The following is a 13,853-nucleotide window of genomic DNA, read 5'->3' as shown; positions in this document are numbered from 1 at the left end:
GGGGTTGTATTAGCTACATAGCGGTTTTCCGATAAGTAACTATAGGTGCTGCAATGGAAAACTTAATTGAAGGGTGCCGTTGGAATTAGCTTTGTAATGCACAAACAATGGCCTAATATTTACTTTGCCATTTATATCATTTCTTGCATCCAGTAGGCTAGAAAATTAATCACACAGGTAGGTTGACTACATTCAGTTATCTGTTTTTGCCATGATCACGATAAAAAAACTGTATGCTTTTCCTGGCATGCAACGCACCTTGCTGCATTATTCTTTCTGTATTTCCATTATAGGTGACTATACACTGTCCAGTGTTAGAAAAAAAAGAAGCACATTGCTCTTACAAGGTACCTAGTCTATATCCACAACGTTCAACTCCTGGGATTGCTCTGGGGCCTCTGGAAATTCCGCTAGATGCACGTCTTTTTGGCCGGATGTCTGTTTCCTTCTGCCTTCTTTGTGTTGGGATTTTAAACTCTGGTCGATTTATGAGGACTATAGTTAACTGCTCCTCAGATCTCTGCAGGGTACATCCAGACAGCTAGCTAGACTATCTGTCCAATCGGAGTTATCTTGCGCACAACTAAAACAACCTTTTGAAAATACACATTCCACCAAAACAAGTCCCGAGGCTATTTTGCAGCAGCACTGTGGCGTGTGCGGTGCTTAGCGCCACCCATGAAGATTGTGATTGGTTTAAAGAAATGCCAATAAGCCAGAGCATGTTTTTCTCCCATCCCGGAATGCTGTATGGACTGGCCAGACCCTCCTCCGCAGCGCTGTGGAGGTATGTCTGGCAATGCAAGACTACAAGGTACTTGGCTCACGACAGCTTTGGGCCGAAAAATGCCTCTTAGCTGTGATGTACGGTAATCGCAACATATAATTTCATAAAACATTCAAAGTATGGCAATATGAAAGTTATAGACACATTTCAATTTAAATAGATTTTTATTACTAAATAATATTCACAATAAAATATTCCCTCCTGGGATGGCTGCCTGCATATACCAAGGTGGTTGCTATGGAATGTAGCCTACACTAGCTGCTAGCATATGAAAGTATTCCCTCCGTGGAACTAGCACACGGAGCTCTGCAGATCACGGTAAGCCTCTGCTGCTCCGCTCCTTTCTTAGGAAATGGGTACTGCTCAATCCACAGTTAGGCCACTCAGGAGGTTAGTTTAATCTTAAATGTTTCCATATCAGGTTATAGCTAGCCAACTTTGTTATGCTATCAGTTTATTAGTCTGGCGGACAATTAAAAACGAAGTCTCTGCTGAGTTCAATGACACCTCACACGAGACTCTACCTTAAACGGTTCAAATGTTATGAAAGGGGCGTGGCCTGAGTAAGTGGGCGTGGTCATATTATAGGGGGCGGCTCAGTATCACATGTAGACCACACATTCTAAGTTTCATGCAAATCGGATGTTTGTCATATAAGGCGCATTTCCTGTGGCCAGGGGGGTGCGCTATGGCCAAAATTGACTTTTGGTCATAGCGCCCCCCCGCTGGCAACAGGAAATCCGCCTTATAAGACAAACATCATCCGATTTACATGAAACTTATTAGGGCCCGAGCGCCGACAGCGGTGAAGGCCCTATTGAAACTGAAGGAATTATTCTTTCTTTCTTTCTTTCTTTCTTTCTTTCTTTCTTTCTTTCTTTCTAGGGCCCGAGCGCCGACAGCGGCGAAGGCCCTATTGAAACTGAAGGAATTATTATTCTTTCTTTCTTTCTTTCTTTCTATTATTTTCCCGTCAAATGAATTGGCTTTTTGAGGGGCTTAACATATTCAAAAACCCACCAAATTTGGCGGCCGCATCAAGTCTGGTGAAAATGTACGTATTTTAAGGGTTTCGGGAATAGGCGCACAAAAATGGCTCGCCCCCTAGAAAGTTAAGAAAATTGAGCCCCTGCAGTGCGTTTAACGTAGACTCACGAAACTTGGTACACATATGTAACATGTCAAGATGTACAAAAAGGTAGAGTCTTGTGAGGTGTCATTGAACTCAGCAGAGACTTCCTTCTTCATTGGTAATGGTTTGGCCCGCCCCCTATGTTCAAGCCACGCCCCCTTTTATTGTTAATGGCCCAATTGATGTAAACACTTGTGTGAGGTATCACTGAACTCAGCAGAGACTTCCTTCTTCATTGGTGATGGTTTGGCCCGCCCCCTATGTTTAAGCCACGCCCCCTTTCATACATGCTGACCCATTTAAGGTAGAGTCTTGTGTGAGGTATCATTCATGTCTGCAGAGGCTTCATTTTTAATTGGTGATGGTTTTACCCGCCCCCTAAGCTTTAGCCACGCCCCCTTTCATAACATTTGAACAGTTTAAGGTATACCCTTGTGTTAGGTGTCATTGAACTCAGCACAGACTTCCTTCTTCATCGGTGATGGTTGGACCTGCCCCCTAAGCTTAAGCCACGCCCTCTTTCATAACATTTGAACCATTTAAGGTTGAGCCATGTGTAAGGTATCAATGAACTCAGCAGAGAGTTCCTTCATTGGTGATGGTGTGGCCCACCCCCTATGCTTTAGCCACGCCCCCTTTTATAAAACCTTACCCATCTAAGGTAGAGTCTTGTGTGAGGTATAATTGAACTCAGCAGACAGTTCCTTTTTAATTGGTGATGATTTGACCCGCCCCCTACGCTTTTGCCACGCCCCTTTTCACAGCTAATGAACTGTATGACGTAGAGTCTTGTGTGAACCATCAAACTCGGCAGGGAGTTCCCTTTTCATTGTTGACGATTTGCGGCGTCTGAGTGCCGCGCGAAAGCACGGTCGCAAGGAGCGGCATCCGCCGGTAACCTCGACGCGCGCAGAGGCGCGAGGGCCCGTCCATCACTGCTCGCAGCTTTAATTCTTTCTTTTTCCCGTCTAATGAATTGTCTTTTTGAGGGGCTTAACATATTCGAAAACCAACATACGTATTTTAAGGGTTTCGGGAATAGGCGCACAAAAATGGCTCGCTAGCGCCACCTAGAATGTTACAAAAATTGAGCCCCTGCAGTGCGTTTAACGTAGACTCACAAAACAAAGCAAAAAATGAAACGACAGCTCCGTGCGTGGTGGCGGACGGTAATGCATCGTGCATCACTCAGCTTGTTTGCCAACTGCCAATAAAAACTAACGAAGAAGAATATAAATCTTCTTCTTCATCGTTAACTTGTCATCAGGGGCTGGCGGGCTGTTGTCATGCATGTTGTATGTTTCATCGGTGTCGCGAGCTTACTGCCTAACCGGCTTAAGTTATGGATATAACAAAGTTTTTTATAGTACGGAACAGGAACACTAGTAACCATAGTAACAGACCTCACCGGCCGGAGAGTGATTCAGAAGCAGCGTCAGACGAACCGCGGACAAGTGGTGCAGGTTTGTGAATCCACTGTTGTAACACTTGAGTTAAGTGACTGCAGGGCTCTCAAGTGTCACGAATTGAGCGTGACAGTCACTCATTTTGGTCTTTTGTCACGCACTCCCGGCGAGCGCCCAATGTCTCTGGCGCGCCGCACTCACTATGGAACCGGCACGAATCAAGCGAGTCTCCCCTGGAGTTGTTAGTCGATCCTGCCACTTTTCAGACAATCAAAAAAAGAGAGGCGCTACACAATAGCTAATAAGATTTAACGCAACAACCAATGAAAAAAAAAGCAAAGAGCAGCGTACAGACACTTCCCTAAATATTCGCTCATTCAGAGACCAGAGACCCAAACTGGGCTCTGTGTCTGTCAGACGGTCTGAGATCCGCCGTATCAGCAGAGCAATCATGTAATGCACAGCAGATTATGGTGCAGGTAGATTATTTTGTGAAATATATTGACTATTAGAACTTTATTTTTCTCCAAATATCACGACTCTTCCAAAACTCATAACACAGATATATTTTGAATGTGCACAAAGTTTTGGACATGAGCAGAAATCAATCAAACAAATCTGAAATATTAGGCTACAGTCCAGGGCTTTATTAATTCATTAAAATGAATTAATTTATCATTGAAGTGAATAATTGTCATATGCACATTTAAGGAGGTTACTTCCTCAACAAAAGATGAAGGGAAGAGTAAAATGATGCCTCTAGGCTACATGTGTGCTGACTCAGATATAATTAGAAAAGCTGATCTACAGGAGAATAAATAGATGAAAGCAATACAGAATGCCTTACTTCCATATATTCCATTATGTTTTTATATTTGGATTATAATCTATGTTTACCTTTTTTACATAAAGATTTCCAGCATCAATTTATTCAGAAAAAGGTATAAATAGGTGCATACAAATTCACCAGAATGCAGGAAATGAAGAGTTTAATGCTCAAAATTTTCTGTAGATGTCCTCAGGCCTGGACCCTTTTCAAACATGAGAAATTTCAGGCAGATACACTAAAGTTGCAACAACTTCTTTGTTCATCGATAAATGCTCAAAATGGCCGCCACACCACACCCACACCGTTTGACGAAAAGTTTTTCTTTTAATAACTTTTCATCTTTAAGGTGTTGAGATGTTACAGACCAAATTTGAAGTCCATCGGATAAAATCTGTAAGAAGAGTCCGTTAAAGTATAGCACCATGACTTTTAGGCCTACTTCCTGTTGCCATTAGGGGGGCGCTATGACTTTGAGCCAATATCGGCCTCTAGATGTTGTCAAGGTTGAACTCTTATGAATCCTGAAAGGTTTCGAGCCAACTGGACAATGTACACTTAGTTACACCCACTTCCTGTTTCAATGGCGAAATGCACAAAATGGCCGCCCGCCACAGCCATGCCCTATGATGAAAAGTTTTTCTTTTAATAAGTTTTCATCTTTAACGTCTTAAAATGGCACAGACCAAATTTGAAGTTGAATCTCTAGGAGGAGTACATTAAAGTACGACATGTGGAAATGGCCAAAATTGCACTAATTTCGAACTTTCAATTCAAAATGGCGGACTTTCTGTTGGGTTTAGGGTATGGCTCCAATGAGCTTTTTTGCACGCCTTGACAGGCTACACATGTGTACCACGTTTCGTTAGTCTACGTTAAATGTACTGCAGGGGCTCAATTTTTTAAGTTTTGTAGGGGGGGCTAGCGAGCCATTTTTGTGCGCCTATTCCTGAAACCCTTAAAATACGTAAATTTTCACCAGGCTTGATGCAACTGCCAATTTTTGAGTATGTTAAGCCCCTCAAAAAGGCGATTCATTTGCTGGAAGAATAATAATTCCTTCAGCTTCAATAGGGCCTTTGCGGCTGTTGACGCTTGGGCCCTAATAAACATTGCAAATGTAAATGGTGCTGAGTTATGAATGTGCAAACTGGAGAAATATAAACAGTTGAGCACAGTTATGAGGTAGACCATGAGTAAACTCCTATCCACTGTTTAAGAGTCTGATGGCAGTAGGAAAGTTATTTAGTTTGCTGGTCCTGCATTTAACACTTCTGTACCTCTGGCCTGAGGGTAGAAGTGTGAACAGTCCGTGCTGGGGATGGGTGGGGTCCCTGAGGGTGGAGGCGGCTTTCCTGTGGACCCTGCGGTGGTAGATGCTCTCCTGATGATCTTCGCTGCAGTCTTCACCATTCTCTGCAGACGTTTGCGTTCCACAGCAGTAGTGCTGCCGAACCACCCGGTGATGCAGCTGGTCAAGATACTCTCATCAATGCAGCTGTATAAGTTGCTAAGAAGATCTTAGACGACATGCCAAACTTCCTCAGCCTCCTCAGAAAATACAGCCGCTGTTGGGCCCTTTTTACCAGCTGTGTGATGTTAAGTGTCCAAGTAAAGTCCTCACTTATGTGGACGCCCAGGTATTTGAAGCTGCTCACCCTCTCTACTTCAAGTTCCAGGATGTACAGTGGCTGATGAGGTCTCCTCTTCTTCCTCATGTCCACTATCATCTCCTTCGTCCGGCCTGTGTTGAGGATGAGGTTGTTTTCCTCACACCTTGACACCAGACTGGCCACCTCCCTCCTGTAGGCCGCTTCGTCTCCACCAGTGATGCATTTTATCACTGCGGTGTCGTCTGCAGACTTAAGGATGAATAATCCAGAGACCACTTATCTGTCTTAGCCGAGAAGCACACCAGCGTTACACTCAGCCACCCCAACGCGTGGGCTAATATACCAGGCCAGACAAACTCCACCAAAATCACTTGTGAATGAAAACACACATTACACACACACCTGATCAAAGACACACAATCAGGGAAAATCCCAAAACAATACAAACAAAATACTAGGCTAATTGTACACAAAACAATAACAGGAGAAAACACAACTTTCGAAATAACCAATAAACTGAAAAGAAACTTAAGATAACTAAACAGAGTTTAGATGATGCTTTCCAGATGCTTTTTGAACAGTTTCCAGATAAACTTTTTGATTATGTTTGATAGCCTGGTGCTTGTGGGGAAATGCTAAGGTAATGATTTAGGTTTCAGTTGATTGCGTATTTTAGTAGTGAGTAATGTATTCCTAAACAAATTTGCAGTTATTTAGAAAACAGCATTACATCAGCAAACTTGGTTAGCGATTTAGTAGTTATCGTTCACTGCATCTTTGTAGTGTGTAAAAAAAAAAAAAAAAAAAAAAAAAAAAGGGGGGAGATTCATCTTTACACCAATGCTTTACACACATCTTTGATGCTACCACAGCTTGATGAGCTTGTTGCTAAGGGACGTTAGTGTCGATTGTAGTCCAATCCCTGTTGGAGAACGATGTCACCTGCTTTAAACTGACCAACCAGAGAGACGTTAGCGTCACTACCTGTTGTTTCATCCAAACATTCACTCCAGTAGACTTTTACTCATTTTGCCTGCTAAACATTAACGCTGTGCTGCCAATGAAATATATTTTGTCGAATAAGTCGTGACGAATGTATTTTGGTTTCTCCTATGGTAAGACTGATTTGTTCGGATTTGTTAGCAATTGCACAGACGCTAGAAGGGCTGTTGTCGGCTAATAAGTCAAGCTAATGTCCGCTAAAGTAACGCACTTCTTGCTAAACTACGTTGCCTTTCGATTAAATCTTTACTGACACCCGCCACAATCATTTAGCAATGTATTGCCGAATTATTAATGGTACATAGAATATTATCAGTGCGTGGGTTTTAGTTTGGAATTCTTAGCTTTGGATAATGTAAGTCCAAAATTTGACAAGTCTACTCGTTTAACTCGTAGCCTACTAACGTTAACGTTAGTGTTTTTTTAACAAACAAAATAATATCTGAAACGGTGTTTTCAAGAATCTTTAGCTTCTATGCGATAATGTGTAGTTCAGATTTGACAAGTGAAGGTATAATTTAGTGGTTTTTGATCACATTTTCTATCATATTTTGTAGGCAAGGGAGCTTTATTTGTATGGCACATTTCAGCAACAAGACAATTCAAAGTGCTTTTCTCAAAACATTAAAGAGCAGTTAAAAAACAAACATTTCTTAACGAAAATATTATAACTAAAATAGAATAAGGCAGATATGAAATACAAGAATGAAAGTTACAGTGCAGTGAGAGTTGCAGCGGACCTCCAGTTTTTTGGGAGTTTCTTCCAGATATGTGGTGCATAAAAACGGAGTACTGCTTCTCCATGTTTAGTTCTGACTCTGGGGACAGAAAGCAGACCTGTCTTGTCTTGTCGACCTGAAAGCTCTGGGTGGTTCATAATGTAGCAGTAGATCATGTAATTATGTATGGAATTACACTTGAAACTCTCCTACCTCCTCAGAACTCATCAGCTTAACACTAATTCCTGTTGTAAATTCTGATGTGAACAGTTGAATTGGTTGGAGATACTAAACACCCTCTGTTTCACAGAGGAAAGCAATGAGAACTCGGTCAAGTTCACCTCCAATTCATGTGCATGTCAACGACGCCACACCGGTCCATGTACATGTGAAGAGCCAGAGGATGAGTCCTGCCAGGACGCCTCAGGTTAGATATCTTCTTATGTTTGGACTGTCTGTCAAAGTGATGTCTTTCGTTTTTAATGTTTTCACTTATTCTTTTTGTAAATATGCAGCTTCAAGTGCTACAAGTATGGCTTCTATTTGCATGCCTCACAGTACACTGTTCAGTACTTAAAAACTACAATTCCCAAGAGGTGGAGCTTCTACCACCAGGGTGTGCACAAGTGTGTTGCATACTGCCAATGATTAGAATGGGATTGGTTATTTTTACCTGCCTGTCCATTACTGAATAGTAATAATTCATACTTTGATCCCCACCGGAGAAATAACATTTTTTTTTACTCTGTTGTTAGAAAAGAACAGGCCTGAAATATACAAACATGCTGAGGACCTATACATGCATAAATGTAGAGATGTCAGAGTGAGGGGGCTGCGACTGCTGGACAGGCGCCCCAAGCTCAAGAGCACCTTGGCAGTGGCCGGGAGGTGAACTGGCACCTCTCTAGCTACCAGTCCACACTTTGGTTCGTACTGGGACTTGAACCCTCCGGTTCCCAACCCAACTCCCTACAGACTGAGCTACTGCCATCCCAAAATATATGCTCTGATGTAGGCATGGGCCGGTTACCAGTTTAAAGATATACTGTGGTTTAAAAAAGTCAGAGTTTCAAAACCACTAACATTTTCCATGATACCGTTCCCGCAGTATGAGCTGTTTTTTTCATGTCTTCAAGGACAGAAAGTGCAGTTTAGAAACCCCTTTGCCAGTGTGCAGTGTGTTTCAAAATAAAATACATTGTGTTCGATCAGGGGAAAAAAGTAGTTGTTTTTTACCCAGACATTTCAAAATAATACATTTAAAGCTGTAACTGCAATACCACAATACTGTGAAACCGTGATATTTTTGCTGAAGGTTATTATACCGTCAGAATCTTATACTGGCCCATGCCTACTCTGATGAAGGTCTGTTAGGCCGAAAGCTCAAAATAAACTCAAACACTGCATAGATCTAAGTGTGCGGATATCTCATCAGTTCTAAACAAAAGTTATGACATAACACTCACTCCTGTTCATTGTACACATCTATTCTCATACAATGTAGTTATTATGCGGCATAAAGGCCTAACAGACAGCTATGACATGCTGCTGCACACATTGTTTTAAAGGGGACAGCCCATGTCGACAGAGGAAACCTCCGTACTACAGCCAAGGTCAAAACTCGATGTCCATGGATACCACCAGGAAAGGTCTCCATACGGGACGCTTTATACACGTGGGAGGTAACACATCATCATCCTAAATCCCATCCTCTGTAAGAATGTTTTTGTGTCAGCATTGTGAAAGAGCTCATCCAGTTAAAGATATAGTGTTATTGAAAGTGTTTTTTGCACCAAGGGGCCAAAGCACCGCCTTGAAATCACACCACCGCTCCCTGACCAAGAACCTGAACATTCCCAGTCTGCGTTACGATTAGCTGACCTCACATCAGAAGAAGAAGAAGGGCTGCAAGGACGAATCAGCCAATACGAGAGGAAGATTGACTGCTTAATGACTGAAGTCAGCTCTCTGAAAAATGAGGTCAGTTTCCTCTCTGTTTCCACTTTGATCTGAGCAGGTCTGCATCACACAAGTCCATTCCTTATTAAGTCCCTATCAGGCTTCAGGCATAAACCAGTTTGGCATTATATTGGCCTCATATTTGTCTTTTTAAAAATTGCACTTTTTATTTTAGGCCTTATTGATGCTTCATTGTTTGTATGTAGGAGCACTCTACTGATTTTTGTCACGTGAAGTAAAACTCAACCTCAGAAAACAGCTGTATAATGTAATGAATGAAAGTAACCCTGAAGATGTCATCGGCATAACACACACAGAAAAATCTGCATTGCAAACTTCGGACATGGAGTTTGAAAGACATTTACAACAGTTGCTAGATCTAGTGTTCTTGGAGCTTGACCCTGAGTCTAGGTACTAAAAGTCAGGATGTATCTGCCTCGGCTGCATCAATTCAAAGGTTGGGATATTCTACACACAATACCCCATTATGACAAAGTGAGAGCATGTTTTTATTTCTTTAATAAATGAAATCTCTCATTTACCACAGTATTCACAGCCTTTGCTATCTCACTCCAAATTGACCGTTATGCTTGAGATATCTCTAGAACTTGATTAAAGTCCACAGAATTTAAGGGGTTCAGTGTCTTGCTCACGGACACTTTGACGTGTAGCCAGAGGAGCCTGGGATCTAATTAACAATTTACAGTGCTTTTCAAAGAAGCAATTCTTGAGTGAAAGGTATGTGACAACACTCCAGCAGCCAGATGCATAACAACATGACTAAAAATGTGTACACAGAAAGGCAGATATATGCATACAGTAAGAATTATTTTCATCAGATTTATCAAGCAGCTTCATCTTCCATCTGATGATCATAAATGACCTGTAACAGCAAACGAGACTAACAGTGAAAAGAACGCTAGTTTTATATAGTTTTTATTAATGCCTCTGTCCGGGTCCGATTTTTCCTGCAAAGTCACAAAATGATTTTCGGCAGGTAGACGGTGCTACAGTAACACATTCTGAAGGGTCACAGATTTTGCTGCATCACCGTAAAAGCCTGTGCTATTGTATCCGCCCAGGTAAAAGGTAGCATGCTGCTTTACTGTAGTTATGGCTGATACTGGGGCAGGGCCACAGAAAAGAAGGAAATTAAACGAAGAACAACTAAAAGCTAAAAGGGAAAGAAACAGAGTCAATCTCTCTCTCTCTCAGGTATGTCATATGTCTATTTCATTCATAAAATAACTTTAAAATGTGGTTGTACGCCAGTAGCCTAGATTAAATTACCTCCCCCTTAAATTTAGCGCAGTCATTTATTCCTTTTAGTCTGTGTTTGTGTTGGCCTATTTCCTTTTCCATTGTCCCCCTATACTTGTATAAAGCGTCCGTGGGTTTCATGAAATGCGCTGTATTAATCAAAGTTATTACTGCGTTGGTTGCTACAACAATCTCTTCATGCTTTGGCTCGTGACACAGTGACAGTGATACCAGGTTTAGGTCACGATACATCCTAAGTAGGCTAAGTTGTCATAGGCAACACTTGAAATGCAACGATGCATATGTAATGTATTCTCTTATCGTAAATTAATGATTTTCTGTCTGAGCAAAATATTCATCGCGACAATATGACCTCCCGGTAATGCTAACTCGGTAAGCTACAGTGGGCAATAAAGCCCCGTAAAGATAAGACCTTTACCACAGCAGGTGTGTTAGAAACACTGCCACTTTTGTCCAAAGCAGCCACTAGAATCAACACAAACTAGGATCAACTGACTGAAATCAACTGACTGAAAGTCACATATAGCTACTTTAAAGCGTAACTGTCGCCAATATGCAACCTAGGGTCTTTTTTTGTGAATGTACCCAAGTCAAACTTTTGTTTAAAAGCATAATTAGGACAGAAACGCCACTTTTAAGACTGACCATATTTTCTAGTTTTTTTATAACAATGTTCTCAATGCTGGAGTTCATGCGTAGAGCCCCTGGTAATACTTCGAGCAAAGTCTCATGTTGTGTCGTGCCTTCTTAGTGTTTTAAAAATAGCGATTTCGATGCGATCATAGTAGTGCCCCTAGCACTCCCTTTCAAAAGGCCATTTGACCGAAAACGAAAATACGTTAAATCTTAAAAGTGGCATTTCTGTCCTAATTATGCTTTTAAACGAAATTTTGACTCTGGTACATTCACAAAAAGACCCTAGTTTGGATTTTGGCGAGAGTTACTCTTTAAGCCAAAAAAACACAAAATGGATAAAAAACTTGAACATGCCCTTCTTCAAAAAATTAACCATTTACATGATCAAAAAGCTGTAATAAATCTTTTTAAGTGTCAAGAACAGCCATGTGATGAAAATTCATCCAATCCGTGACTGAGACTGCAAGCCTCAGCACCAAAACACAGCAAAGCCTAGTGGTAAACAGTGGTTCAGTATTCAGATGATTAACTGCAGTAAAAAAAATTAATACCAAAATGTAATAATACTCTGTTACAGTAAAAGTCCTGCAGTATGCAAATGTTACTTAAAGTATGTAAAAAGTATGTAAAATCAGGAAAATGTACTTAAATTATTAAAAGTATGAGTACTCAATGCAAAACTAGTAAACTAAAGCTGTCAGATTAATGTAGTTGGAGTAAAAAGTACAATATTTCTCTCTGAAATGTAGTGGAGTAGAAGTAGAACATGTCATGAAAAGAAAAGACTCAAGTAAAGTACAAGTACCTCAACATTAGGACTTAAGTACAGCACTGGAGTAAATGTACTTAGTTATTCTACCACTGGTGTTATGTTTGTAAAATTGTAAATAATTCTTTGTGTGAATTATGTACAGCAAAAAAAAAAAATTTCTTGTATTGTGTATATACATGTTTACCCTTAGGGAATCATCTGTTTAAACTTTTTTAATTTAAAATAAATAAATTATCAAATAAATTAAATTTATGTTTTTAATTTTTTTTTATGTTTTATGCCATTATAATTTTGTTATACTGCTCAAAAGACATGTCGGAGCTATTCCTACTTATGGCCATGGTTGTGATTGTTAATTTGAGATGACTTGCACATAGTGAAAATGAGCTCACAGTGAGTAATAATGTGACATGAGCAAGAAACACTCAAATGGCTTGGTTTTCAAATGTAATTTATTTTCATGAAGGAAAATTAAAGGAGATTTGCAAACATCTAAAAATGACATGTTTTTTTTTTTTATTTAGATTAAAGTTCAGTAATAATAATCTTGTTATTACCACACCATGAGGTCATTTGATGGAGTTGTGGTACCAAAAGAGCAACAGTAACATATTGTTTGTGTGAGTCTGTCTACATGTATGTTTGCACATCTGTACGTGTGCAGGTGGAACTGCGGAAGAAGGAGCAGCTGCTGGAGCGTCAATCCGAGCAGCTGAGTGTCTCCCACCGGGTGATTGTTGAGCAGGAGGAGGAGCTGGCTGAGGTGACTAAGGAGCTGAAAGAGACCGAGCGGGAGAACACAAGATTACGCCAATCCATGGAGAAGATGCTAGAGGAGACAGACTACAACAGGCAAATATTATACTAAGCACTTTTAGAGTGCTTCACATGAGAGAGGGTGGGCAGGAAGTCATCTCTTTTTCTTCTTTCTTATTCACATGAGAAAGGGTGGGCAGGAAGTTATCTCTTTTTTTCGTCTCACATTTACCTTTTTAGTTATGTGAATAAGAAATGTAATTAAAGCTGCAAGCAGAGTTGGACAGGCCCTCGCACCTCCTTTCAAGTCGGGGTTACTGGCGGCCGCTCCATGCGCCCGTGTATTTGCGTGACCATCGCAAAGCGTCACTGATGAAAAAGGAACTCTCTGCTTAGTTCAATGATAACCTCACACAATAGTCAAATGGGTCATAAGTTATGAAAGGGGGTGTGGCTTAAGCATAGAGGGCGGGCATGACCAATGACAAAGGAACGCTCTGCTGAGTTCAATGATACCTCACACAAGAGCCACACAACGCCCACACCGTTGGACAAAAACTCTAACTTTTCATCATTGAGGTCTTGAGATGGCACAGACCAAATTTGAAGTTTATTAGATTAAATCTCTAGGAGGAGTTCGTCAAGGTACAGCACCTTGACTTTTAGGCCTACTTCCTATTGCCACTAGGGGGCACTATGACTTTGAGTAAATATCTGTCTCTAGATGTCCTCAGGGTTGGACTCTTATGAATCCTGAATTTGAGCTGATTGGGCAAAGTACACTTGAGTTACACCCACTTCCTGTTTTGTTGGCAAAACGCACAAAATGGCCGCCCACCACGGCCATGGCCTATGACGAAAAGTTTTTTTTTTTAATAAGTTTTCATCTCTAAGGTCTTACGATTGCACAGACCAAATTTGAAGTTGATCGGATGAAATCTCTAGGAGGAAATGACCAAAATCG

At 41.0% G+C, this 13,853-nt stretch overlaps 1 protein-coding gene across 6 annotated transcripts in view; it reads left to right on the top strand.

The window, feature by feature from the left end:
• odf2a (outer dense fiber of sperm tails 2a) overlaps positions 1-13,853 on the top strand; it is a 52,524-nt gene that overhangs the window by 1,872 nt on the left and 36,799 nt on the right. For 4 of the 6 annotated variants that reach the window (XM_028601038.1, XM_028601039.1, XM_028601036.1 and 1 more), the window contains 4 exons: positions 7,796-7,912; positions 9,054-9,167; positions 9,283-9,465; positions 12,798-12,985. In XM_028601038.1, coding sequence (XP_028456839.1) covers positions 7,805-7,912; positions 9,054-9,167; positions 9,283-9,465; positions 12,798-12,985 — 593 coding nt within the window. In that variant the 5' untranslated portion in view covers positions 7,796-7,804. Of the gene's footprint in view, positions 1-3,200; positions 3,383-6,746; positions 6,880-7,795; positions 7,913-9,053; positions 9,168-9,282; positions 9,466-12,797; positions 12,986-13,853 lie in introns of those variants that run through there. The other 2 variants (XM_028601035.1, XM_028601034.1) reach the window with 2 other exon arrangements.

The sequence above is a fragment of the Perca flavescens genome, chromosome 16 (assembly GCF_004354835.1).
Source record: "Perca flavescens isolate YP-PL-M2 chromosome 16, PFLA_1.0, whole genome shotgun sequence".
NCBI classification, from domain to species: Eukaryota; Metazoa; Chordata; class Actinopteri; order Perciformes; family Percidae; genus Perca; species Perca flavescens.
Note: the sequence above shows the minus strand (reverse complement) of the source record. Positions and strands in the feature narration are given on the sequence as shown.